The sequence below is a fragment of the Penicillium canescens genome (genome assembly GCF_028828765.1).
Source record: "Penicillium canescens strain IBT 15451 chromosome Unknown utg000010l_segment0_segment0, whole genome shotgun sequence".
NCBI classification, from domain to species: domain Eukaryota; kingdom Fungi; phylum Ascomycota; class Eurotiomycetes; order Eurotiales; family Aspergillaceae; genus Penicillium; species Penicillium canescens.
Window position 1 is genome coordinate 4,342,377 of NW_026703972.1, and position 27,081 is coordinate 4,369,457.

The following is a 27,081-nucleotide window of genomic DNA, read 5'->3' on the forward strand; positions in this document are numbered from 1 at the left end:
AAGAAGATTTGTTTCTAATTGATCTGGGGGCCCGCTTTTTTTCCTTTTTTTTCCCAAAAGAAGAAGAAAGGTTCAACAACGTTTTATTGACATCGCTGAACGCTTATTGTAATGGTCCGCAAAATGGATACTTCCAAACCAGTATCTCCGCTGCAATCTAGTCAAACATGTGGTACATCATATTAAAAGAGACAGTCGCTTCAAACGCAGCCCGATATCTATTTCTTCCTATGGTAAGATTCCATGTCTGAGAATATGGTCTGCTTGAGCATGCCGGAACTTCGTTGTTTACTTTCAGATTGTATGACCCGGCTCTTCTCTCCAAGAAACCCGCGCGAGACAGTTCTGTTCGGAGGTCCAGACCCCAACCGAGATTCGTTGAGTGATCTTTTGGAAACGGATATGCCGAAGGAGCAGCCTACCATTTCTGCTGGTTCAGGCTTTGGTGTTTCTGCCAGAGACACAGAGCCGACTCATTTGCACGTGCGTTACCATTTACTCCTCGTTGACATTAAACTCTAACCAAACAAGACCGTGCGGGTTTGGTTTTCTCCTAATGGGCTTCAAATTATGGAAGACATCAAAAGAAACGGTCTCAACGATGTGGTTTTTGATGCCATTGCTCTTCGAGAGCTTAGCGGTCAGCATCAAGCCCATGGCATCACGAAGGAAGCATTCTTAGTGGATCTTGCGGTGCTTAAGGCTGGTATTCCACGGGTCTTGGGGAAGTATGGGATTACACAATTTGTCCCTCTAAGCAGTGACGATCCGATTATTTTGCAACAACCTGCAGAGGATCTCGGCTCAAAGAGAGCTCTTTGTTACCAGTACCTGCATTCCAAATACCTGCAGGAATATGCAAAAAGGTGCAACCTTGCAAAAGTTCTCGGATATGAGATCCACAACGTTCTAAAGGACTGGTACGAGGGACGTCTTGAAGATATTTGTAATCGCTTCAGGAATCTCGGTTACTGTTGAGCATAGCAGATATAATTCATTCCATGTTTCGCACTTGCTGTTTCGTACTTGCACCGATCACTAGATGGAACTCAATTCAGGACAAGCAAAAAGTCGAAGTTTGGAGAGCCCGTTTCACGCATTCTGCTTCGATATCGACCCTCCAGTATTCTCTTCACTTCACTGTTGTAAGGCCATCTCAGGAAATCAATCAGGTCCTGTGATGCTTTAGAAGATGAAGCATCAAAATGCCAAGTCATCAGCGCTAGCATCAGGACAGTACCATAACTGAGAGCGGGTAATATATTCACCACGTGGAGGAGTAAGTCATTTTCGAGACAGGGTTCCTGGGGCCTCCTGCTTCTCAAAGTATTGCAGACATCTAGCAACATTCTAGCATCTTGGCTGAGGTTTTCCGAGGGCCTCCATTCCAAGAGTGATGGAGACGCAATTCTCAAGGAGAGCATTGCCTCCAAAGCGATTTTTGCCGGCCCATGCAGGATTTGGATGGGAATCGGGGCGGGCTTCTGACGTGAGCATATCATCGTCACCAGGGAGAGGGTCGGGTACTCACCATGGCTAGATCTATTGTTATGACTAGACCTCTTCAAGTCCCATGGGAGTCCCATGGCGGGACTAGTCCCACGGTACTAACGGGAGTGCAATGGGACTAGACCTTAGTCCCACTGGCGGGACTAAGATTTCTGTAGTCCCGTCATGGGAGTGGGGTGTACTCCCATGGGACTAATTGGTCAGCAAAATTGGCCTGCATTGGCCTGAATTCACGCCTTTTATGCAAAGCTAGCTTGGTCAGCGAGCTTATCCATCCTAATCAGGTTAGTTATGTAGATTTTCGTCTCGGCGGGGAATTGGGGATTCCCCACGGGAGTATACCCCACTCCCATGGGAGTGGGGTGCACTGGGACTGGGACTTAGAATTGATTTAGTCCCACGGGACTGGGACTAAAATTGGCCTAGTCCCAATGGGACTTGAAGAGGTCTAGTTATGACCAGGCGCAATTGATGGCCACCTTGCACAGTTGAGATATGTCCCTTTATAGCCTCCTAGGTCGAACGAAGAAGCACCAGCTTAAATTCGAAACCTCTCCATTGATGCTGCTATCATATACTCGTCTATATGAGACAACATGGAATGCTAGTCTTCTATCTCGCTTCGGCTGCTTCTATCAAGCTACGTGCACGCATTTTTGGGACCAAAATCGAGCAAAAAAAGAAAAAAATGACGACCTAGAGCGAACGACCCCGATTGTTGCCAGCCCCTATTGGCTGACTGAACCTGCTGTAAATGAGCCGGAAAATACTAAACCCTGAAAAGGCCTCTACCAGTTTGCAATCCAGCGGCTGGTTATCACGGGTGAAGCGCGAAAATAATCAACGACCTATTCTGTCAGCGGGTATTGTACATAAAAGTTTTGAGGGAAAAATAATCAATTTCAATCACCATGAATATCGCGGGGTTGCCTGGGCCTGTCGTCCACCGACAGCCTGAATATATATAGTTCTCCTCGCTCTGCACCTATATTTTCCCCAAACAACTCTATTTTCATTTACTCTATAAGGCCTCTTCCTCGAGCCCTGAACTATAGCAAAATCTCTCAACACACAACAGACTTGCCAGAATGTCCTCACCTTCATTCTTCAACATTGGAATTGTCGATGTTAATCCAGAATTTAACCTCCTTTCTAACGTCCCAATGGCCGACCTAAGCCGTGCTTTCTTTATTTGTTGGCAGGAATATTCTCCAGAAGGCATACCACTGTGAGTCTCACCCCGCTAGCGCCATAACCTATTTATCTGACGAAAGCGTAAGAGACGAAGAGACTACGACTGGGGTGGAGTTTCGAGAAGAGTCACTCACTCCCCTAGGTATTTTCATTCCTGCTATATTGCAGGATCCGCTGGTTATCCGTAATATCCAGAATGATCCGCGCATTGGAGGGCTGAAGCTTGTCATATATGAGTGTGTCGTCTATCAATTTTTCATACGCTTAATGACTAACGTAGTGATTTATCAAGCAGAAACCAGGGTATATCAAGAGGCCCTTCTTTTCTGTAAGCACAAAGACTGTCCCCTGATACATCCGAAATCAGCTAACATTGCAGGGCATTCTCGATCAAAATGGCTGCTTCGCGGCTCAATGCTCGACCTATCTCGAACTATGTATCCCTTCCGGAACGCGTACGGGATATCATCCTTATACAATCTGCCCTAGGTAACATGTGTTAGCGAGGATATTGGTGTTCTTCCGTATTACATAGTATTAGCTTTGTCGACAATCAATAATCTGAATTATACATTTCGATGTCTTCCCCACAAGTGTACAGCCTCCAGAGAATCCTTCGATGAAACGAGAATCACTATTTTGATTCCAGTGAGCCTCGCTTTGCGCCTTGAAGGCTGCTAGATAGGCCTTTGCACGGGCTTCTCGGGTATCTTGGTGATAGCATGAAAACCACTAACGTAGCACCTTCTCAAGGGTAATCGATAGCCATTCAACTCCGCAACTTCACCGATCATCCCCATACTCGACCCTAGTACGCAAAAGGTTGACGCTTCAGGCTGACGTATGTTTGAATGACCACCTGGCAGCCACATATAGCTTCTTGCCCGGAACATTGATAGCCATCTAATTCCCGGCTTCGCCGATCAGCCATATCTGAGACCCAGACACCCATACGCTTAACACCCTTCTCGGCCATACTATTTGTATGAGACGATTCCGAAGACCATGCACCTAGACTGTGACAAACATATCATCGTCACCAGTGAGGGGTTCTGGTACTTACTTTAGTTCAATGACAAGGTGCGATCGATGACCACCTTGAACAGTATACATAGGCCCTCTTGTATCCTCTTGGTTTGAGGAAAATAGCACCAACCAAGTTTGAAACCTATATATTGATGCTTCTATTACATACTCGTCCATATTATTTGAATCTGTTTGACAAATCGGCCCCATGGATTGCTTCTCTTCTATCTCGCTTCGATTGCTTCTACCAAACTGCATGCATGCATTTTGGGGACCGAAAGTCGAACAGAAAATACACGAAAACCTAGAGCAAACGATCCCAAATGCTGTCAGCCCTTATACACTGACTGAACCTGCTGTATATGAGCCGGAAAATATCAAACCTGCATCTCCGCCAGTTTACAGCCAAAAGCCAACGGAGAAGGGAGGAGCGCCAAAAACCAGTTCAATTGAAGACTGTCATAGTGAGCCTTTCCTAAAAAGCGCGAAACTTTTGATATTGTCTTCTCACTTTACAGCCTTTCAGCAGACATATCGCATACGGACTCTATGGATTCTGACGGCGACATGGATAGCCAAATTATTATGCTCCCTCACATCCCTCCAAACATTCGACTTGTTAAAGGCAGGATTATGAGAACGGAATACACCGATTTCTCCACTCCTCAATCACACGGTGGAAAGAAAAATGCCCTTGGAGACGGTGCCTAATACTAGTTAAGGCACTGGGCTTCCATTTAGTCCCCTTCTGGCTCTGTTATATTATCAGGCGCGTGAATTTCCGATCGCCTTTTAGTAACCAAGTCTCCTCATGTAATATAGTGTACTATCCGATAGGCAAGACGTTTGGCAGCCAGCTTCTCGTTAAATTATGCGTAGCGATCGATATAGGTACACTTGGACTATCATCGCTTCCAAGTTTCAAAATATATGGTTATATATGCTTATAGAAGAGGGTCCTAGGGCAATACGTGGAATTCTCTATCAGACCATTAGCGAAGGGTCTTCCACAGTATATAGCTGGTATGGATATGTCCCACATCGGAGCTATTCCCCAGAATGTAATTTCTAGCTGTATGTACTGGAGACGGTTGAAGTATATGCTTTGCTTTAGACGGTAGTTGGCGCGCTCTTAGTCTTGCCTTCTCGATGCCCAGACGTACTCCAGTATACTTGGATCGCAGCAGGACTTCTTCCTGGATATCGGTCCAAAAATAAGCTCGTCACCTCCGACCATGGTCGTTGCTCGTCTCTTCTTAACTCCTTCAAAAAATCCACCTCTTTTGAAGACCACCGCAAGCGCCTCCTGCACTTTCGCTGGGCTTCGTTGCGGCCATCACGAGATGGCGAGTGTCGTGGCAGCTTGGTCGCCCGCCCGTCTCCATCCTCACAGGCTGTAGATATATTTCGCTTATGGCGTTTTCGGCGTCCCATCTGTCGCGGGGATGTGTTCGAGAAAAATCTTCAAAGCGTGAAGACTGTTGTGAAGACTGTTCAGGAGGCATTTCAGACGGTGACGGCATAGAGGGGTGATGAGAAACCTCTGGAAGGAACGTCATGAAGTAGGCTTGTCGAGGACCGTGAGTTTGGATACGGAGAACTCCGCGACCGAAAATCTCTTGTGTTTTATCCAATGAGACAGCCAAACTACCCCCTGAGGGGGTTCGGGATTGATTAGGGTATTTTCCGACGATATCATTGCTCGGAGCTAAGACGTTTCCCTTTGCCCTCTTCGACGTTTTCAGTGGGCGCCCCCTTGCCTTGGAATTAGGTCCACCGGACGACGGTGAATAATTGTTCATCGACATCCGTGTTACCCGATCTTTCTCGAGGTTGTCACTGTCGTTGTCGCTATCGCTCGAGCGACTACACCGTCGTATTCTGGTTAGAGAGTTCTTCTTGGCACTTGCAACCACTTTATCGTTTCGACGGACAGGGATGACAACGGAAACGGCAGGAAATCGCTCTCGCTGCTCGGATTTTGCCTTTCGTCGCGGACAAAGGGATGGAGAGTTTGCCAGCGTGGCTTGCGATCGGTTGATCGAGCGAGTTTGAGGTCCAAGACGGGGAAAGTCACGCGTTTGACTCTCGGTGAGTCTGCCTCTTACTTCCTTATCCGAGACAGCCTCGCTGATTGAGGGTTCATTGACCTGGACAATTTGTGTTGTCACCCCATTTCTTGTAATACCCGTCTGATCTCCATAGTTTTCTAACCCGGATGTGGTGTCATCTACGACGGATTCATCTTGGATAATGGTTTCAATGCTAGGCCGTGCTGGTACATCTGTTGGAGGTGATGGCAAGACACGCGGGCAAGTCAAGTTGACTTCGGGCGGGCCAGGGCTCTTGTCAGCCTCATCATAAATGCCTAGCGACGAGATACTATCTCGGCGCCATCTTAGCAGGTCGGCTGGGGCAACGGTTGAGGCAATGGGCGGTTCTTGTATAAGTTAGCAAGATAAGGAGAACAGAAAGATAATAGTCGCGCTTACCTGCATGATGCAACTGAGGTTCTGCCGGGATCAAAGCCGTATCTAAGTCACCAAGAGACTCTCCCAAAGGGCATCGGTCCGGATGATCTGGTGGATGATATTAGCTTTATCGCGGTTTAGCGATTGATTCCGACATACCAGTTATTAAGTATGTGTGATCGCTTTCAGACACGTCAGTGCGACATTCGTTTCGGAGCCCTGAGTCGAGGTGGAGGTCCAAGTCTGTCTCGTGCGTTTCCTGGATGCTCTGTGTCACAGCTCTCTCTATTTCGATATCAAATTCACTGCCTGCACGTGAATCCAAATTTTCCGCCACGGTATCTCGCGATTCCAGAGAGACATCAGTGCTGGCACCGGATGTTGAGCTGAAGGTCGCTTCTTGAAAATACGGTCTCGGCGGGAGGGCACGGGGAAGGGGTTGAGGAGCCACAGAGACATTATAGGCCCTCCAACAGGAAGCAGGGAGCGCGCGCGAGGCGGGCTTTGTAGGAGAGCGAGGAGAGTAGAAGCTAATGTTGTCAAGACTGATATGCATGGCGGCCAAATCAACAGACGGTAAATGAGAAGTGATCAGCGAAATGGGAAAGGAGTGCGGGCGGCTTATATAGTATCTGAAATCACTTCTTTAGGCAATGCCAAGTAGCTCCGCCGCATCGCCACATCGCCGTATCACCACTCGGAGGTTGTACATGCCAGCATCCTCATTCAGCTACCAATCTCCTAAGCTACATTGGGATCCATAAGAAATTGGACCCACAAGTAAAGGGATAGTTCCATTGTCGGAATCTGGCTCGCTCAAAGACCATGGCCAATTACCATGGCTGCCATCTCATGCACAAGCACACCAATTCTCCGCGGCTCCATCGGACTGTTCGGACATGCGGACGCCTTCGTGACCAATTCCTAGATTGATCCCTCTAACTTTTCCGTGAACTATGGCGAGCAGTTCCACGTCAGCCTCGCAGAGCCGTAATCCGCAATATCTCGGTTCCAAAACCAGCGCAGTCCCCTGCAAGCGATGCATCGTCCGGTTACAGTTACGAGTGTGACCCCATAATTGTCCCACCATTGGGTTAATTCCGCGGCCATTTCGACAGATCATCACGTAGCCCGCTCGAGCCTTCTCACAAGTCATCATCCGTTGGGAATCAATGGAGCGCCTTCAGGCCCACACCGGATGATGGGTACCCGGGGACGCAGGAGGCATTTTTGTCATTGGTGGTTACGCTGCGCCGAGCAGATAACAACACCACATGCCTATCGAGAGGTCATAGTCCCGCCCCGGAAATGAGATATGGGCTGTATGCGTTTCCCCAAATAGGAAAGATTGCTTCAAGAGGTTTGAACCGGGCTGAAATAGGCAGCTCCCAATGGCCAGGAGACCATTTGGGGGCGGCCAATTTGGGCAGGCGAAAACACCTCGCGAGCCATGTTGCATCCCTCCATCCATGATAGATCAGCGTCTCACGCGGCGGATGTCGAATCAGTCGGTGGATGCCAGCGACTTCGCAGTGACACGAGTGGGAAGCGAAGGGGGCGAAGCACTCCTTGTGGGAACAATCATTTCCGAAATGCAGGGGGGCCGGAGCAGTGATGTCCGCGCTCGCGAGCTGAGGAGAACGTACGGCCGTGGGAAAGGAGAGAGAGGTGGTCGAGCGACGCACCGTCTAGACTATATAGTTGACAAGGGCTCCCGAGGGCGGCGACTGGGGGCAGTTCCCGTTGGGGGATAGCGCGAGACACCATACCCGATGGGGTGACGCTAAACTAGAATAGGGCGGCACGGGACGGGCGCTAAACCCAACGTGGGGGTTGCCGGAAACGGCGCCCTCCTGGTAAATACGACTTGTACTTACTTGAGAAATTGAAGGAAAAGGCGAACTCACTTTGTATGTGTCAATAATTCATCTAGCCCCTAAAAAAATCGCTCATTCATCTTTATTGCGATAGCTTCTCAAGGAAGCATGATTCCAGAAGTTCAGGTTCCAAATTTTCCAGAGCAAGTGGTGACTGAGTCGCAAAATACCAGCTTGTCAAAGAGGGGAATGAAGAACTTGGGTATGAGAGCAACAAATTAAGAAAAAGAAACATGGAGTTGACATATGAGGCCCTCAGCTAAAAACGGCAAAGCATGGGACCCTTATGATAAGGATCTTATTCATAAATGGTTTGAGGCTCGGAAACATCTTCCTAAGAAACAAATCGAGCCTGAATTTGAACGAGATTTTGGTCACACCGTCGGATAACATAGCAGTATCTACGCTGTTTGGCATCGGAAAAAGGGCGAGGAAAAGAGCAAGCGGAAGAAGGCTCTTCGACGCCGAGGAAAACCTTCACTTCCTCATGATACTTCACATTATCATACGACGAGGACCTCTGACTGCAATGAGAGCTCATTGGGTTCCTCCGTGAATTTGGCACCGGGCCGAGTTCCACAAGCCACTCATGTTCATATGATCTTAGAAAACAGTTGTTTTGATAGAAGCCGCCTAAGCTGCACGGGTAACACGCTTCAAGTTGGCAGAATACACAGAGATTAAACCAGAACACGAGCATGGCTAGCTTCTGCTCTGGTCAGGAACATGGCTGGAAAGTCAAGAAGGTAATATTTTGGTAGGAAAATGCGGAGCGCTGGGATTACACAATTTATTGGATGGTGAATCATGGGTAATTCAAAGCCCTACCTGATCTAACAGCGATGTTTGATGGTAACTTGGACTTCTAAGTTTATAGGATAACAGAAGCTGGTTGAGGGCACTATACTAATAACAGGCAATCAATTAATGGCAGAGAAGGGTGTGTAGATTTGACGACAGGAACAATCTGCTCAACCGGGGTCAGAAGTAAACAGTTTTCTATATTTACTTTTTTCACGCGTCAAATGCTCCAAGGATCTTTAAGATGACCAAATGATTGTCAGGCCGGTCCGTGGAACGGGTATGTGAAATAAAATATAGGCATAAAATTAATTGACGAGATTGTCTACGCCGTCGAATATCCACTCCACTTTTTCCCGTGCGATTTGATTAATGAACATATCAAATTACCAGCCCCCAGCATCTTCTATCCGCAAATCTTACTTTCTGCTTTCCCGTCACTTTGAAATGCTCCTCTTACCCAGGGTACAGTAGCAATTTCTCAATGTGTTTTTGTTTAACATAACAAATCTTTGAGGCTGTTATCGATTTGGGCCTTCGACTCGCACCGAGCAGTACCTTTCTTTTTATCTCTAATAAATAGTTCGCAATTATAACAAACCGGCTCATTCTTTTACTCTTTTTGCCTCGAGTACTCGTATTCATCCCGCGTCCACTTCCAACCTTGAGATATGGAAAATCATGTCCGAACTTTTGACTTAGCACGTTCAAGACAAAATCTTCGTGCTGCCGCTGTCAAAGTCATGCACCGAAGGTACGTTGAGCTTTGGGTTGAGTGAGTAGCCACAATATGCCTTCTCAAATTCCCTATATTCTGATTCCTCAGGTTCCTTGTCGACATTGGGAGTGTTCCAGTTGGCTATAAGCTGAAGAAGGGATGTTCTGCGCCCGGTATTCCCATAATCAAAGAGTTCATGCTGTGGTACTACGCACAATTTACAAAAGAATGTCATCAAGCAAATGGAAGAGCCATGGTGATTGCTACTCTCTCATCCGCGGAGAGGTTTTTCAGTAGCTTTGAGGCAAGTACTGGGAACAAGGTTGCTGCAGCGGACCGTTCAGAGGTATACAGGGTTAGTATAGCAAGTTGCGAAAGTTGATGATGCTGGCCGGGGCTTACTTTTCATAGTGGATCAGATTGGATCGAATGGACCTTGAGGTTATGTCAAGGACTACTGAAGAGGCACAAGTAGAAGCGCTCGATTCTGTACCTCAGTATACATCATATCGGGAGTTTAAATGAAGCTCATTCATCGAGTGTGGCAGTTCTCATCGCAGTAGACACCGAAGGTTAGATTAAGCGAATTCGCATATCGATGTTGACTTCCGACTCCAACTGTAGATTACTTGATGCCCGAAAACGACAGCCGTGCATCATTGGCAAATGAAAAAGCAAATGCAAGGTGTTGGTATCACCAGATAGGTACTGTGTACACAGTTAAGTGGACAGTTGTTATGCTTCCAAAGCAAAAGTCAATTTTGATTCATGTAAAATAGATATATGTGTCCCAGGTCGTGGTCCAATGCCCCTGAATCCATACGGCGGGAGCCGCAGCTTAGCAAGATTACGTATAAAGTGTCTTTGCTTATTCTGACGGGAGGATATGTCCCGACACAAGGAGTCCGCAATAATTTCCTGAGGGCCGAGACATGTAGGCAAAAAACGTCAATATGAGGCCTTGCCAAAGGTGGAGAAGTAGATCTACCTCGGGCAGCCCAGAGAACTATATGGCAGGCTGCCCAGTTGACTATGGACAGAAGCATAGGTTTCTCCGTACATTTTTGCATATCCCAGGAAACCCAATATCTCAACGCAGTGGTTGTGGTTTAGGAAAACACGAAGGTCATCGAGAGTATATGGCGGCAAGGCTGTGCCGTTGAGGACTTTCCCTAGTATTGGGGGCTTCGATTCTGTATTGGGGCTCATGACTCGCCGAAATATAGTGCGAGCAAAGGAGTGAGATCGTATTGTGTCATCCTTGCGTATACACCATTAGAGATTTCCACGACAAGTTAGTTTGCCAACATTCATCCATTGAGACGCTGGGAGGTTATGCAGAGTATCGATCTAAATCTTCAGCGAATGGTTGCCAGCAACAAAGCCAACTGACCATGAGCTCATGAATGGCAAAGTAATGACCTCGGGGCACGGTGCAAAGGACTGCACTCATCCGTATTCTGTCCCTCCCCCGGATAGTAGCCACCGCGGCGCTAGACGTTGAAGCAAACGTATTGCAAACGCATCTCCGACTCCGCCAGTGCGCACAACCTACCAGCACCAGTCTTCCTACACTTCCGCAAAACTACCCAATATGGAATGCATTGCAACACGCCCAGAAAAGGAGAAACAGGATCGGATCGTATTCGCATATCTCACTCGCGGAAGCCCTGAAAAAAGAAATGAACCTAGGGATTGCAGAAACTGGAAATGATTGATCCCAAAACACTACCACCATGAGATCGAAATCGAACCAAACAGGGAGATTGCTGTACAACGAACTAAAACCACCCGGGGCATTGCCCTCTACTCGGATGCGTCAGAGCGCCAAGGTCAGCACCCAGCCTGGGCGCTGCAGCCGTGGCGCTGGACGACAGCCTAGAGATTACAGAATCATCACAGGTTCAGGTCGAGCCGATAGGCCGATGGTCGGTATACGCCGCCGAGCTGATCCGGATCTTACGTGCCATCGACGTTATCAACAAACATGACCGAATTGTCATAGAAATAGCCGAAATCTAAACCTCATGTGATCAGGGGCTCAAGTCTGTCAGATACAAACAGAAGAGACCAAGATTGAAGCGTGAAATATAGATGCAATCAGGGAGCATAGGTGCATCAACGTATGCCCCGACACAGTATAGGGCTTGGGTGAACGTTGACTCAGGACTTGAATAGACCCATGGGAGTAGAACCACCCTCCGATGCCGTTAACCAAAGCCATAAAGATATAAGAGGCTGTCAGTCGAGATATACCAGAAAAGACAGCGTTGTAGAGCGAGACGCTGCATAAAACCAAGACTCCAAACCCTCCAATCACCTGCACTCGTTCCCTTTTCTCCCTTGGCCAGGCTATCAAGTAAGTGGCACAGACTACCCCGCCCAGTGTGACTCCCAGGAAAATGGAATTATTGTTCCCGCTATCAGTAGCCTCTAAAAGCAAGACTGATACAGATGTCCCCCATATGTGAAGAATAATTCCAAGGTGATCCAGCAGGAAGTAGGAAGAAGGGGGCTGCTTTCCCGAATCCAACACGTAGTGACAAAAGGTAGAAGTCCCAAAACAAATGAGATTGACTAAGAGAGAAACCAAAGCTGTGGCCGTATTGGTTATGGATGAAGGGCACTCGGACATATGGTAGATAAAGCAGAGTAGGATAATACTGCCGCATAAATGGAATCTCGGGTCGACAGAGCCGTTGGTGTGGACAAGTGTGCTTCGGGGTTCCGAAAAGCGATAGCTGGTTTCCATGTCGACAAAATATATTGTCACAGAGAAATTTATGGAGCGAGTAATTTATAGCAACATGTAGGTACAACAAGGCGAAGACCTTTCGAAGTAGACGGGATAGAAAGCCTTTAAACCGGTGGTAGGGCCCGGTTAAAGAAGGGTTTTCCATGGGAGACATGTCTTCATTCCATTATCATGGAAAGATGATACCTCAATTTGGACACTATAGTCACGAAAATGCGAGTCTGTGTGCTCGGAGTGGAGTTGTCCAAATAAACCACTCCACATATTCACTGCGGTTTTCACATTCCATGTTGACCACTTAGTTAAGGCGGAAACAGGGTCTATCAACAGATCGATATGGCAGGGCCGGTTCTCTATTGTAGTTTAATATTAGGATTTAAACTAGAATCTATTCAACAATGTATATCTGCGAGATCGGTAATGCAGCGTACTATACGTCAAATGCTTTTTTTAAAATCTGGACATGCGTGTCAGACTGATTTCACTTCAAACCTAGAGAAGCTTTCATACACGCCTGCCAGGGGTAGAGCCATCAATACAAGGAAGTTCAGTCGAAAATAAATCAGAATAAAATGATAGCTAGTACACTTGCCAGCCCATAACAGCTTCCACTGGCTCGAATAAGGTGTTGAAAAACGAATAGGGCTGGTGCGGCACTACAAGCCCGACAGAACGGGTAGCCCACTACACTTTTGCAATACCTCAAACTGCTGATTAAGGCCCTTGCTTATTGAAAATGACATTGAACCTGTCACTTGTGATGAGCCGAGTGTGAAAGTCAAAGGTGTCATTTACGAGACAATATTCCCACTATGAGCAGTTTATTAATGGCGTTGGGTATATTCTCCGTGAGTAAAAACTGTAGTGTTCAACTAGACGAAAAAGCCTTTACAATGCTTTAAGGAAAGGGACACTGTATTTGAATATGGGCCAACTGGTCTCTGTAAACTCACCGCCCTCTATTTCGCATGAGACGCGGTTTTTTGTTACTTTCGTTCGCAAGATCTTAACGGACACCGGGTTGCGGAGGGAGGTGTTATGGAAGCCATCAAAGTGAGGAGGGATTCCATGTGAAGCGAAGCGCTAAGCTGCCTGAGTAATATGCCTCAAATTGACACAATAAATAGAACCCGAGGAACAAAAAAGGCCGAGCGTGGCTAGTTACAATCTGGCCGAGAACGTGATGAGGCAATGGAAAAGTTCAATTTGTGAAACGAATACCCCGCTGGTTATAATTGTTGATGCCATGAACACTTGCACGGGCTGACCGCAGTTTGCTCAGAGAGGTCCCCAGATTGTGGAATTATCATGTCTGATGGCAGCTTTACTTATGTAGCTTCCCTAGCTACCTATAAATACAAATTTAATGCTTCCCTTTCGGTAGCAGACGGTGTGTTTATTAAAGCCGCAGAAGGAAGGTTAGACTCGATGAGAGGTGAACGCCCATGTTGAGTAGCCAGCGTCAAAGCTTTTAAGAATTAAACAAAAACACGGCTATTATGATCAAGAGAAATAGTTCAATATGGCTGGAAAGTGGAAAAGTAGGATACTGCGGACAGAAAATGGTGGGAGGAGGTAATTAGATGTTTGGTAACCAAATTGCATAAAATAGTGTGGTGATTCAACTGGTACTTAACCTGGTTAATTAGTTTCTAGGTGAACAATTATTATCTAGCCTGACAACTTACATATTTTGTCATGCTCGATATCATGGGGCGGTTGGTGTTCAAAACTACTATGCAATATTTGTCGGCCAGCACGTATAGTCGAGCTTGTTCGAGAAACACGGGGGTGGAGTCTTCCCAGGACCCGGTATTCGGGTGGTGTGAAGTTATAGTTTAACTCAGTGATTTGCGGGCTGGGAACGACTAGGCTCCATTCAAATCCTGTTGCCCCAAATTGTCGTTGTCTGGCTAACCTTTTTCCTGGGCTGGGGCCAGCGCGGCGCTTCATTTCTCTGAGGGCCCTTCTGGCTGGCTTTGTCTTGAATTTCTTAGGGTCCAGACTGAACCACATCCTGGTCGGAGTCTTCGACCCAAAACCCAGCCCAGCCCGGGTCATATGTGGTCGTGCGGAAGTCTTGTCAGATTACTGTAGTTGCTACCTTTATCGCCATCTTTCAACCCGTCATGGGATCCTTTGCCGGGCTGCAGGCTTATACAGGAACATCTGTGCGAGACGAAGATGAAAAATCTATTGTTAGATTGGCCAGATATAAAATACATAATGAGAGGCTTTTTACTGAATATCATTTCTATGCTAGAAAGAAGTGACGCGTATCAGAGAAGGACAACCCTTATAAGACTGTGGTTGGTTACAAATATTGAGGCATCGCACATTTGAATACACTGTTAGGCTACAGATACCTTTATGTAAAAGACACCTAATCAAGAATAGCGTATTCGTCCCCTGACAACGCACCACACCAGCTCACGAATCCAAAAGTATTTGCGCAGTTCCATTCCCATGCCTCAGTCGCGCAAGGCGGAGAGCTTGTCGCAGCAGCATCCTTCAACAAGACACAGTCGAAACCTTTACTGAACGCATCTGTCAGCGTCCCGCCGACGCACTGGTCCGTATTGACCCCCGTGAATAGAAGTGTCGTAATCCCTTCTTCCTTCAGAAACACCTCGAGATCTGTCCCAGAACCCCAAAGCGCGGACATGCGGTTCTTGTGAATCAAGACGTCCGGGTCTGTGGATCGCTCTAGCCCTTTTCGATATTCGGCATCTAGAGGTCTGTAAAGAGCGGCGTTCCACGTATCCCGCATCAAAACACGGCCCGCCCCAATGATAGTGCCGTCTTCAAGTTCGATCGGCCCTAAATCAGCGCCTAAACCCTTGTAAACGTTGTGACTTCGCTGCTTCTTTGGCCCGTTGTCCTTGTTGTTGACACCGCCAACGCTCTCATAAATGCCAAATGCCTTCATCATACCTGGTGGCATTGACTCAACTTCTTCGTCTGTCAGACCCCAGTTCACCCATACCACGCGGATGGCTTTCTCTCGCGCTGCAGGGATCCCCGTTTTCAGGAGCATGTCAGCGGCTTTCAAGCCAGGGCTGGGATCCGGTTTGCCCAGCGCTGGGGAGAGGAAAAAGTTTTGCATGTCGATAATGAGCAGCGCGGTCGTTGCGGGGTCGACCCGAATGGGGTTCGTTGCTGTGTTCAGGGTGAGCGGACTTGCACAAGTCGAGTCTTTGCGCACAAGGTCGACTATCCCCGTGGCTGGATTGTACTGCCAATGGTTTTTGGGATCATTGCCGATTTGAGATGACCCGCCAGACGTGACGCCGGTTCTCGAGGTTGTAGTCGCCATTGTTGCTTTTGCAGCTGGCTTTAGTGAGGTTTGGTAGTGATTTTTGTATAATCGCACAGAGTTGACCAAGCTCAGTTTTGTCAATAGTGCAGCGTAATTTAGGAGCAAGAGATCCAAGTAGTGGGACCAACACGTTATATGACTACCAGGAATTGGGGGCTGCTACTGTCGGGGATAGTGCGGCAGTAAAATAAATAGTTTAGTTTTATTTTTCGTGATTTCTATGTTTGTACTAGGGGATCCTCGACACTCCGAGAATCCGGACTTTCAACCCACTTTCGCTACTGATGTAAGCCAGGACACCCTAATGTGTCCTCGCATAATCCGCTCTTCTCATCTCTTCTTTAGTTCAATTCACGATTTCTCGTTTGGATTGGTTCCCCTTGGTAGGCTAGCCCCATTCTTGCATACAATGCCATACTGTATCAGCTGGCTGTGACAGCTACTAATACAGGGTAACCACCTGCCAGGAATATAGGGACCTGCATGGTACCTAATCGTAGATAATACTTATACAAACCTTGCACGCAATCATCTTGCAATACTCCCTTTTTGGATTCCGCGTATCTTGCCTCCTCGGACCTGTAACATCCGAGTAACGGCAGTACCCATGGGTATTTCAACCCCCGTGAACTCTCGCTTGTTTATCCTTCAGTTAACTAGTTAGAGTTAACTAGTTAGTTCTGGTATTGATTAGTCGGCAGATTTATGCATGATTATTCGTAATGGGGTTTGGTATCCTGAAGTTAGACCCCGTTTGGGGTTTTACGGAAGACTAGTTTTCATGGTGTTATATTGGCACTACAAACTGTGTAGACACTTTAATTTCGGCGGTTTTCTTTTAAGCCAGATGTTACAGATCAAGAGAAAGATCCTGGATCAGAGTGTACCATACAACGAAGGTATCAAGGCTGGAGGAAAAGGAAGAGGAATCTATCTAGTGGCGTGATGCTTGATATGTGCCATGATAAGGAACGCATTCTCTTATCATCCCGATTCAGCCATGATTGTTTCCGTCGCCAGATCCTCAACTATCCGCGTCCAGACTGTCACACAAGAGATCTATGGAGGTGCTAATACTAATATTCCCGAACATAGACTATCAACGTTAAATATAAGTGTGTAGATCGCGTCCTAGCCGCGCATTTGTCTAAGGGAACCAATATATACGATCCATCCAGGGCTCGATGCACTCCACTGAAATTCTCTATTCCTTTTCGCTCTGTCATTTTGCCGGGGATCTGGCATTCTACTGCGCCCGCGATTTCTGACCCAAGCCCAACATCTGGAGAAACACATGCTTGAAGAATCTCCTTGTTTCGAGAATAGGAAGGATGCCACAGAGCGTCATTGCGCCAAACACCCAAATGAACGAAATGATGACCCAAGCGGTGAAAAATGATCTCGAGAAAATGTAGTGCGACAGGAACATCGGGATGGGGATCAAGAAGTCCATGATGAAGGAAAGGACGAGAGATGTCACGACAGCGATAACGAAGGCGTTCTTCAGCTTCTTCGGGTCGTCAATAACGGCTGCATCCTCGAGCACCTCCTTTTCCCCGGCCTGGAAGGTCGCCAAGTCGTCGTTTTGGCCGTCGTTTTTGCCGTCTGTCTGCACGATGAGAACAGACTGCCCGGTCCCAGGTGCATTGATTGCGCGAGTGACATCCCACTCAAAAGTATTGTCCGGCTTGATATAGGAGATGATAACCGAGAGGATCAGGCCGGTCATAACGGCGGCCATGTTTCCTGCCAAAGTCGGATACGACCCGCCGGTGGTTGTGATATTCACTTCACCATAGTATACTTTAGCTTCGACGAGCCAGGCTGTGAGGCCTGCAACAAGGCCGCCTAGAGCCCCACAAAGTGCTCCGAGCCGGGTTTGGCCTTTCCAGGTGATGGAGAAGGCTGCTGGGAACACCGCACCGCCAATAAGGAGCCCCATCGTGAGGAAGAGCCATCCGAGATCGATACCGACGGCGTTCCAGATACATGCGAACACAGCCATCACCACGCCGAAGACACAGATCATCACATGAGATACAAAGATCAGCTGTTCAGGTGTTGCAGAGGGTTTAATGTACGTCTTGTAGACGTCGAATGTGAGAATCGAAGAAACTGCGATGAGCTCAGAGGATGAGGACGATGTAACAGCCATAAAAAGAGTCAGAAGCAATGCCACAGCACCGTTCTTGCCTAACAAGGTCGCTGCGGCAAATGGTGCAGCGAGCCCCGCTGAGACCTGCGACGACGTCATGGGATTTGGGTACGTAGGGTACCGAGGGTTATCTGTGAGGGCTACCGCAGCGAGACCAAGGGTTGTGGCGAATCCAAATGGAATTGCGAACCAAGCCAGACCTCCCATGATGTAGGCCCGCACAGCGGTTGTTGGGCGGCTGGCGATCGCCCTCTGCCAGTAGCCCTGGTCAAGGAAGACAGTACCCAGTCCCGAACACAGCTGAATCACACCGAAAATAAGACCGTAGTTGGACTTCATTGTCAGATATGAGCCATCCAGGTTACCGTCCACCGGTCGTTTCACCGCTGCAGTTTGTAAAAGCTCGAACATGGCGGATGGGGATCCTACGAGATCATTTGTCGAGTAGACGGAGAACATGAAGTAAAGAATGACGATCAGCATGATTACAGTGTGAGAATAGTCACCTGGCAGGTCTATGTCAGCCTTATCCACGTACAAGCACATCATTAATTCACGACGGGCGAATAAAATGCTTACACAGAAAAGTCGCTCTCAAACCTCCGAGTACAACGTAGATGGAGACTCCTACTGGAATGAGGAAGACAGCCGCATAGACGTTCATGCCAGTAAGTGCCGTGACGACAGCGCTTCCACCTAGAAGTAGCTGGCTTGCCACGAGGATATTGGTTAATAATGCGAAAAACACAAAAACGAGATGGGTGGCAGCCCCATAACGGCGGTGAATGATCTCCAAGAAGGTGTGGCAGTATGGGGCATTCTGTTTAACCTTGCATGCAAGGACGGAGAACATGAAGATCTGGACTGTTGCTCCGGCAGCATCTGCAGCTCGAATATTTAGCGATCATATTGCGGAATGGCCAAAGGACATACTAACACTAATACAGGTCAGTATTGCATATCCCGGCATTTCTCAGAGTATCTTACCCAAAATGGACCTGCAATGCCATAGTCGTAAGCTACAGAGCTGCTTTGGAGCAAGGTAGCAGCCCAAGTCCAAGCAGACACCACTCCACTTGCAATCAGCCCAGGCTTGACACTTCTGCTGGCCGTATTGAACTCCTCGCTAGTTTTGGTTGAATATTGGGTGTATTTGTTCTTCAGATCGTTAGTGACATGATTAAGAATGTGTGCCTGCCAAGAGCGCTCCAACCTGAATAAAGGATATAAAAGCCATCAACACGGCGAAAAAGAATCCAATTCCCACAACCACTCCATATCCCGCTGCCTCGGGTAATATAGGGGTGGTGACACTTGAAGTCATTGTATTGGATGTGGCTTCGTTCCGACCTACTTTGCTATCGCTCAAGACGAGAGATTCGGCTGATTGTTTAGCGGGAAGACGTTGGCATTATATAGAAACGAATTTTGCACTTCGTTCTGGGGTAAGTAAAACTACTTCTTCGGAGTGCTACCGGCGGATCCGTCCAGATTAAATACAATCGAATTTCGGGGAAGTCTAATAACCTGCCTGAGTCGCGCTCGCTATCCATGTTGACAAACAACATAACCCCAACGCCCTTCGACATCTGAGGGGTAATATGAATACCGACATCGGGTAGGGGCCTTCCTATGTATGCAATACAGAATTCAATGTATGCCAATGCACTCAGCTTTCCGGTCTGTTCCTAGTCTCTCCGAGATAAGTTGCGTTACGGAAACAGGAAGGTGGCTGAGGCACAACTTGAAGGACCCCAATCGTGTCGGACAAAGCTGAACTAACTGATTGTTTAGGCTAGACGTGGGTAAAGATAGCAACCCATATCTGTTTCACAGTCACTTTGGTCTCCGACTTGGAATCTGAAGTCCACGAAAGCAACCCCCGTTGGAAGCCTGCGCCAGCCAATAGTATCAAAATCGCATATCTGTCTCCTGTTCCACACGCCGATGCCCTTTAACCTATCAATGCAGACCCAGAGCCCCTTCAAGCCAGGTCTGCACTCTACATACCTAGGTAGTCATCATGTCACACGAAGCGACGACCCTTAACCTATAGATAAACAAACAGGTCGGGAAATCTCCACCATGTGCCTCTCCAACGGCAATAACTTTATCTTCTCGGTCTCCAATCTCTCCAACATCTTTATCTGTCGGCATTTGATATGTGGGTAACTTACCCCAAATCGTGTGCACAGACCTATTAGTGGGTGCGCCATCCCGTAATAAGTGGTATGCGCTTACCCGCCTCCTCCCATACCTGATAAGCAACCGTCGACCTCGACGTCTTATCACACTGTTCAGTGGCAGAGATTCAGCAGAAGCAAGGCGACCTTCTCATTCACTCTTTCCACGATATGATATCCTGCAACGGTCATATCTAGCCGATGCCACGATCGATAAGAATTATAAGCGATGCCGCGCCAGCGTCGGTCCTTCGAGTTTGAGTCTAAGCTTGGAGACGAAATGTGCTGTGCTCCACTCAAGTATCTTTGGGCGTCAAGCCAAGTCAGCTCAAGCCCATCAAACAAACTGCCCGGAAGCAAGAAATGGGATGAAGTGATGAGTGGTGGCATTGCATGGGCACTGGAAAAGCCTGCAGCTGGTCCATTCGTGATCAATTCAGACTAAATTTCAGCTTCAGAAGAATCGTAAATCAAGATCCCTGGACATATTCTCAACGATATCTACCAGAGTCGTTTTATATCACTATTCATCTAGCATAAACCTTGACTTGCAATAGAATTCCTTATATTCTATATATATAGGCACCATTCCGAGAAAGCACGAAAAATATAAAGTCCAAATAGCAGCAATAGCCGAATGAGATACTCCATTCGTCTATTCGGAGCTCTATACGACTATAGACAATGGACCCGAACATTTTCACCGCCCGCATCGAGGACCCGCAATCCCGATTGTCCGATTGTCCGTTGAGTCTTTCTATTCAGCTTCATCGTCTTATTGTTCTCGGTTGTGCATGTCTATTGTCCAATGGATGCAATGTAATGCCAATTAGCCTGCTGTGACCCCCGCACTGTCATAGGGGGCAGGCCCCTTTTCGCCCCCTTCGTCTTGCCAACCTTCACTCTTCGAACAACCAGGCAATATTTGATTTCTTGCGCAGCTCAGAACACCAAATCCTCGAAACTTCCAGGCTGTAACCTCCGCGACCAACACCATTTACTCTCGCGCGCTACAGTCACCTAGGCATTTCGTCAACCCGAACCCCACACTCCGCAATGCCCTCCTCCGCCACGAACGGAGTCTCCTCCACCCCGGACGCTCTGGGGTCCGATCTCCTTGTCAAATTGTCAGCCAGTTGCGCCCTCGAAGATCTCCAAGAAACCCTACTTGGTTCTCTCCACCGTGTAGGTTGGACCGACAAAGTCACGACCCTCGCCACTGAACTCCTCCGCGCCGGCCGATGCGAAACCTTCGACGATGTGATGGAGGCAATCCTAGCTTCAGCAGAAGGCAGACCGCACCGCGCGCTAAGCTCAAAGGCCACAAACGGTGAAGCAACAACAAACGGCACGAACGGCACCAAGAAAGGCAGCAAAGAGAATCCCCCTACGACCCTCTGAAGTATATTGAAGAAGTTGATGTCCGGATACCCGAAGCGGTGGTGGATGAAGGCGTCCACGGTCTCACGGATATTCTACGGGATGTTGCCGACCTTGAGGGAGAGAGTGCGCCCAATGGCGACAAAAATAATGATACCGGATGGAGGCGGCACGTCAAAGTTCGATCATGCATGGCTGGGTTTTCCTTAGGAGTACAAACGTTTTCGGGCGTGGCTACGGCATTGGACTTTGTTTCTTCTGTTTTCCCATTTACAATTCGCGGGGGTACATGTGAAGTCCACAGGCGCTCTTGCATTTCAATAGACATACTATACCGGGGCCAATTATTCTAAGCAAAGAACCATGCTCGTGGAAGTCAAGTTTGCAGGGTCAGATAGCCTAGTCCTGGTCAGGTCACCATGTTATTTTCGGCATAAGGCCCACGACATCCATTTTGTTCTGTTGTTGCAATTGGTGTTACTACGTTTAGTCATCTCCCTGGAAGCCAATCATCGACCCGATATAGAGAGCCTCGCCTATACAAAGGCCACACGGCCCGCTTTTCTTCTGTTCTCGAGCATCACACCCGACTCTTCAGAAAGATTCTAATACGGGCTGAAATCGACCGGTTGAACAATATGGAATTGCTTCCTACCGAAATCCTCTTCGGCATCGTGAAGTACCTCGACAATTGGGAAGTCAAACAGCTTTCCCTTTCCAGTAGGCGAGTGAGTGACGTCTGCTTACCCACCCTATTTCGCAAGCTCAGCGTTGAATTTTCGAATGAGGGGCTTGACTTGTTGGAAAGCGTTCTGGAATCAAACTTGCATCGGTATATCGTCTCCTTGGAGTACGTCACCCCAATGTTACTAAAGCCTGGTAAGTGTCCCTGAGAGAATCATCCGTGGGAAATGACCTGACGTCAAATTAGAGATACGAAATTATGAGTTTTTCAAAACACAAATCCTAAGTCCTCAAGCATATGTCGAAACATGCGAGAGTTATGATGACGTGAACAGTCGTGAGGACTGGGATGAAATGGAATACCTCTCGGGTGATCTTCCTTCATACACGCGTGTCTATAAGACACTACGACGGACATGTGCCGAGCAGCAAGAGATCATAGAAACACGAAGGGGTTTGACCCTGATGAGCCTTGCTTTCAATCTGCTCTCTAACTTGAAAGAACTGATATTGGTATTTCGTCAAAGACGGGACGACGAGGATTGGGAGACCGATTACCAACAGGTGTATGATATGACACAGCAGAGGCCTTATGAGCACCACATCAAACTGGTCTTGGCTGCTCTCAAGGGTTGCAGCATAACCTTAAAGGCTATTGAGCTCACCTGTCTTGACCCTCCCGATGACCCGCCGTCGGGAAGCTGGGACTCACTAACGATTCCTCTCACTGAGCTTGTGGGACACGCCCCGGGCCTACGGCTTGTCGAAAGTGCCTTGCCTTTGACATTATTGTGTCGGGTAAGTCTGAACATACCGTGATATTCGAATTTAGCTTTACCTTCAATCTCTCTTTCTTTATCTCCTAAGGCCCCACCTATAGCACACTAGTCCCTATTAGGACATATTTCCGCCCGCTTTGCATTGTCTAGGTAGGCTGCTGCTGCCTAGGTCAGAATAGCCCGGTCACTTCCGCATGGACACCTTCCAGCTGAATCACAGCCACTATGCTTGCAGCGCTCTATATTGTAACAAGGTAGGTGAAGCAGTGGGGACCAGAGCGCACGGGCAATAGCAGTGGACCTTTATGACATGTTAAACACAGCAATACTTCAGCAAAAGGTACATCAATATGCCCGTGCACTGAGATAAACCACTTCTGCTGATATTGGCTCCGCAGGAGGAATGGGACGCTTCTGCAGCAGAAGATGCATGTAGCTCATGCTTCTTGCCCATTCCAACATATCAGGCCATACTATTATACATTATATTCTCCACAATGACCACAGCCGGCGTTCGAATAGGACTAGATTTGAAGCCGGCTCTATCATGAGTGACCACACCATAGCCAATACTCCTTACAGGCTTTTTAAAACATATTCGAAAATCGCATCTGGCTTGGGAACAGCGGACTTCCCATTCTGGATCTCTGTCCCCAGACGGACAAGCACGTCAAAGAGCTTCTGCGGCTCCAATTCTCTCCTAGTGTGTTCTGCCACCAGGCCGACGAACCTCTTGAGCTCATCTCCAAATCCTTTCTGCTCTGGGCCAGCCAGGACATATCGAAGCTCAGGTACATTTGCCATGGATACAGCGTACCACTTGATTATCGCTTTAATCTGTCTATTTCCCCCAAAAGCGCCGCAGCCCCAAAGTCCAGTAGTGACAAAGGAGTAGGGCTTCCGGATATTCCTGCTACAATGCGAGCAGAACGCGGTGTAGGCCTTCACCAATTCCCGATGAAGACAGCCTGGCATCAGGTCCGGAATGCTCTCTCCACCGTGTGGATGAGCGCTGTCTACAAGGTCCAATTCCTGGGCGTCCATGAATAGCATGACCCGGTTGCGCCAGTCAGCAGACGGGGGTATTGGTCTGCCATGCAATATTCCGTCCAAGGAGGCCCATCTCCCGTGTTCTTTAGTAGTAACCATTGCTTCAGCACCCTGGCAGGTGAGGACCTGGCGGTCCTTCAGAGGGGGCGCTAGCAGTGTCACTGGGTACGCCTCGGGTGAAATACCCACATGAAGCTCTTCTTGAGTACCTGTCGCACCGAATCCCACGCTCTTGTTAGCAGATATCACGCAAGCGCCATCTGGAAGACCGAGGGATGCGATGTCTGTTGATTGGTGTGGGAGTTGGACAACTGCCAAACGGCTCAAAGTATGCGTGGACGGCCCCGCCTTGCGCGCAGGAACTTGACGATTTGCTGCATGACTTCGTTCCCCTCGCTCGTCCCGGGTGGTATGAGCTGGTAGTCACTTCCAGGGAGTCCTCGGTATTGGCAGAAACATCTGCCACCCCCTCTTAACCCCAATTAGGCTGAGATGACTGTGACACCCCTGATAATTCTGGACTCCTACAAAATTAGTTGCTGTCCTGCCAAAATCCTTCCAGAATTTTGCAGCGTGTCACCGCCTCCAAGATAATTGGTGCTTCTAAGCTGTGAGAAGGGAACTAACGTGGTGTCATGAGATACAATAGATTACGTCCAGGACACGCGTGGTTTCTGTTAACGCTGAGGTGTACTACAATGGTGAACTCAGCATCCACCAGACGGGCGAGGCTGCTACCTGCAGCAAACGCACAATCTTCAGGATTCTGCCAAGTATTCATTGATAAGGCTAGATTGACCAAGGGGAACCAAAATGTATTGAACGGTTGATTGGTTAAAGTAGAACGCAAAGGGCATGTTAAAAAGCCCACCAAGCTTCAACTCCCAGCACAATTACCGGTAAAGAGCGGGTTAATGGTTACTGTCACACTTTGCCGACCCTCCTACATCATGCTCTACTTCTCGGACCCAGTTCCTGACGCTTTCTTCTTCCCGCCACCGCAGTAGGCAGCACATGTGATATCACCTTTCTAGAGCAGGAGAAATATGGCACTATCATATTGATCTCCAGACCAGACTCATAGCTCGCCATATTTACAGCAATAAGCATTCCGGTCCGAGTTCGGAGACGCTTCTGCAAAAATCGTGGGTGTTATGGTACTGCTGAGTGGCGTAGTGTTGCGGAGGGACAAGTTGCCAGACATACTACAGGTTCGTCGCCGAAAATAAGGGCACACTCTGTGCTACGCTTGCAGGAGAACCCTCGTGCACGTGCACTGAGCCCATCGAAACGCCATGTATGGAGCAGAGCTCGTGGCTGGGCGACGCTGATTGTGGGTAGAAGGGCTCCAGTGCGATGGAGTTTTGGTCTTGCGCATTGGGGATTGACATGGCTGCGGGCATCTCGTGGTGTGGCTGAGGGAAAAGTTGCCAGACATACTGCATGTTCGTCGCCGAAAATAAGGGCACACTCTGTGCTACGCTTGCAGAAGAACCCTCATGCACGTGCACTGAGCCCACCGAAACGCCATGTATGGAGCAGAGCTCGTGGCTGGGCGACGCTGATTGTGGATAGAAGGGCTGCAGTGCGAAGGAGTTCTGGTCTTGCGTATTATGAATTGACACGGCTGCAGAAGTCTCGTCTTGATTGTAACGTTCCAACGTCGAGTCTTTTGACGGTGGTTGAATGAAACATCCCGGAGACTGGAAGCCGCGTTGGCGTTTCGTGAGGGCAGCTTTATGAGAGAAACTACAATAAAAAAAGCCGCGATGTGAGTTGGTTGACATTGCTGGATGGTAGGGTTCCAGAATCGCTTTACCTTAGCCCGCAGGTTTCTTCTTGGCAGATGCATAGTCGTTTCTCAGCATGGATTCTTCGATGGCGGGCTAGACTAGAGGACTGTGGTGGTTAGTGGATCTATTGGATCCAAGATCCAGGGCGAGAGGCTCACATCTGAGAAGGCTTTCTGGCACCCCTCATGGTCGCAGACGTATGGTTTTTCGCCCGTATGAATCCTGGAGTGTACAGTCAAAGCGCTGCGCTGAATAAAGCTTTTGTTGCAACCTTTCACTTTGCAATGATAGGGCCGCTCATTGGTGTGTATCCGATAATGCCGGCAGAGATCTGACTTGCGATGGAAAGACTGGCGAAGGAATCGTGTTAATCCGCAGGGAGCAAATGTTATCCATCAGCAGGAAGGGGTGAAAATGGACCTTGCCACAGCGCTCCCAGGAGCAAGTGAAATTACGCTTACTGCCAGGGGACATGACAGCGAACTGAGTGTGGTCTTCCACAAAGCACAAATTTTATTTGCTGTTTAACGAGAGTCACTGATGGTAGACCAAGACGAAGGACGCAAGGAGACGGTGTGCGGATAAGATTGGTCTAAAAGAAGAGGGCAGCGAAGAAAGGAAGAGGGCGCAAAGTATGTCACTGCCTGTCAGCGACACAGTTTGGAAATAATGTGTCGGGAACTGGCTTCCAGTCTCCTGTCCGGCCCGTTCCGCGTCCTCGCCTATCGAGCCAAAGCGCGCCACCAAAATGATCTAGATGAATTGGAGATTAGGGACTGGAGTAATGCTTGAATGGAAGTGTAGTTATATTCTCCACTAGTACGAATACAGTGACACTCTTAAATTTTGACACCCCATCGATTATCGCCTTTGTATAATATTACACAGCCTTTTTGCGCAGTAAATGGTGCTACCACTCTCGATTTGGAGACTTTGATTGACGGGACTACGACAGGCGGAATAGGTTCCTAAAACTTATGAGGTGCCACTGTATATGTCGTATATAAACCTAACAGGAATATCCTGTATAGCTAGGGAAATACAATGGATGTACTAGGCGATTGGCGCAACGGAATCAAAAAGGGGAACTACCCAAAAATGATGAGATCAAAAGAGTGTTGATTCCTGTCTCCTATCTACTGGGATCGAGGGGGTTAAAATAGCCTCGAGAATACCTGGTATCGAATCCTCTAGAATCCCAGAGGTACCGTTTGGGTCAATACGATGCTGATCACCATTTTCCTGACAAAACCACTTGGAAGATACAGGGACAGGGCCCACTAGCGGGAGACGGTTCGCTTGCCGTGTGGACGGAATGTGTCTCGGCGTCCGACGAGGGGATTGGTAAAAGGCGAATCAAGGTGTCTAGGGCTCCGTTGTTTCGACA

At 48.2% G+C, this 27,081-nt stretch overlaps 11 protein-coding genes across 11 annotated transcripts; 5 read left to right on the forward strand and 6 right to left on the reverse strand.

Annotated features, from left to right (window-relative positions):
* Positions 1-303: 303 nt before the first annotated feature.
* On the forward strand, positions 304-978 carry N7446_012661 (uncharacterized protein; the record flags this gene model as incomplete). Its single annotated transcript, XM_058521403.1, has 2 exons — positions 304-483; positions 532-978. 2 exons carry the CDS (start codon positions 304-306, stop codon positions 976-978), a joined length of 627 nt encoding a protein of 208 aa, XP_058366769.1.
* Positions 979-2,597: 1,619 nt separating this feature from the next.
* Positions 2,598-3,192, forward strand: N7446_012662 (uncharacterized protein; the record flags this gene model as incomplete). The annotated part of the gene is made up of 2 exons (XM_058521404.1): positions 2,598-2,737; positions 2,790-3,192. 2 exons carry the CDS (start codon positions 2,598-2,600, stop codon positions 3,190-3,192), a joined length of 543 nt encoding a protein of 180 aa, XP_058366770.1.
* A 1,802-nt stretch (positions 3,193-4,994) lies between these two features.
* N7446_012663 (uncharacterized protein) lies at positions 4,995-6,756 on the reverse strand (the record flags this gene model as incomplete). Its single annotated transcript, XM_058521405.1, has 3 exons — positions 4,995-6,169; positions 6,222-6,308; positions 6,360-6,756. 3 exons carry the CDS (start codon positions 6,754-6,756, stop codon positions 4,995-4,997), a joined length of 1,659 nt encoding a protein of 552 aa, XP_058366771.1.
* Positions 6,757-9,549: 2,793 nt separating this feature from the next.
* On the forward strand, positions 9,550-10,036 carry N7446_012664 (uncharacterized protein; the record flags this gene model as incomplete). The annotated part of the gene is given in 3 exon segments (XM_058521406.1): positions 9,550-9,632; positions 9,705-9,951; positions 9,962-10,036. The coding sequence occupies 3 exon segments, from the start codon at positions 9,550-9,552 to the stop codon at positions 10,034-10,036; spliced, it is 405 nt and encodes a 134-aa protein (XP_058366772.1).
* A 4,698-nt stretch (positions 10,037-14,734) lies between these two features.
* Positions 14,735-15,667, reverse strand: N7446_012665 (cysteine hydrolase family protein; the record flags this gene model as incomplete). The annotated part of the gene is made up of 1 exon (XM_058521407.1): positions 14,735-15,667. One exon carries the CDS (start codon positions 15,665-15,667, stop codon positions 14,735-14,737), a length of 933 nt encoding a protein of 310 aa, XP_058366773.1.
* A 1,249-nt stretch (positions 15,668-16,916) lies between these two features.
* On the reverse strand, positions 16,917-18,678 carry N7446_012666 (sodium:solute symporter family protein; the record flags this gene model as incomplete). Its single annotated transcript, XM_058521408.1, has 2 exons — positions 16,917-18,331; positions 18,405-18,678. 2 exons carry the CDS (start codon positions 18,676-18,678, stop codon positions 16,917-16,919), a joined length of 1,689 nt encoding a protein of 562 aa, XP_058366774.1.
* Positions 18,679-18,757: 79 nt separating this feature from the next.
* On the reverse strand, positions 18,758-19,149 carry N7446_012667 (uncharacterized protein; the record flags this gene model as incomplete). The annotated part of the gene is made up of 3 exons (XM_058521409.1): positions 18,758-18,763; positions 18,813-18,983; positions 19,039-19,149. The coding sequence occupies 3 exons, from the start codon at positions 19,147-19,149 to the stop codon at positions 18,758-18,760; spliced, it is 288 nt and encodes a 95-aa protein (XP_058366775.1).
* A 1,088-nt stretch (positions 19,150-20,237) lies between these two features.
* Positions 20,238-20,453, forward strand: N7446_012668 (uncharacterized protein; the record flags this gene model as incomplete). Its single annotated transcript, XM_058521410.1, has 1 exon — positions 20,238-20,453. The coding sequence occupies one exon, from the start codon at positions 20,238-20,240 to the stop codon at positions 20,451-20,453; it is 216 nt and encodes a 71-aa protein (XP_058366776.1).
* A 611-nt stretch (positions 20,454-21,064) lies between these two features.
* Positions 21,065-21,409, forward strand: N7446_012669 (uncharacterized protein; the record flags this gene model as incomplete). Its single annotated transcript, XM_058521411.1, has 1 exon — positions 21,065-21,409. The coding sequence occupies one exon, from the start codon at positions 21,065-21,067 to the stop codon at positions 21,407-21,409; it is 345 nt and encodes a 114-aa protein (XP_058366777.1).
* Positions 21,410-23,427: 2,018 nt separating this feature from the next.
* Positions 23,428-24,538, reverse strand: N7446_012670 (uncharacterized protein; the record flags this gene model as incomplete). The annotated part of the gene is made up of 2 exons (XM_058521412.1): positions 23,428-24,317; positions 24,529-24,538. 2 exons carry the CDS (start codon positions 24,536-24,538, stop codon positions 23,428-23,430), a joined length of 900 nt encoding a protein of 299 aa, XP_058366778.1.
* Positions 24,539-25,106: 568 nt separating this feature from the next.
* N7446_012671 (C2H2-type zinc finger protein) lies at positions 25,107-25,995 on the reverse strand (the record flags this gene model as incomplete). Its single annotated transcript, XM_058521413.1, has 4 exons — positions 25,107-25,650; positions 25,721-25,800; positions 25,853-25,916; positions 25,973-25,995. The coding sequence occupies 4 exons, from the start codon at positions 25,993-25,995 to the stop codon at positions 25,107-25,109; spliced, it is 711 nt and encodes a 236-aa protein (XP_058366779.1).
* Between the last annotated feature and the right edge of the window lie 1,086 nt (positions 25,996-27,081).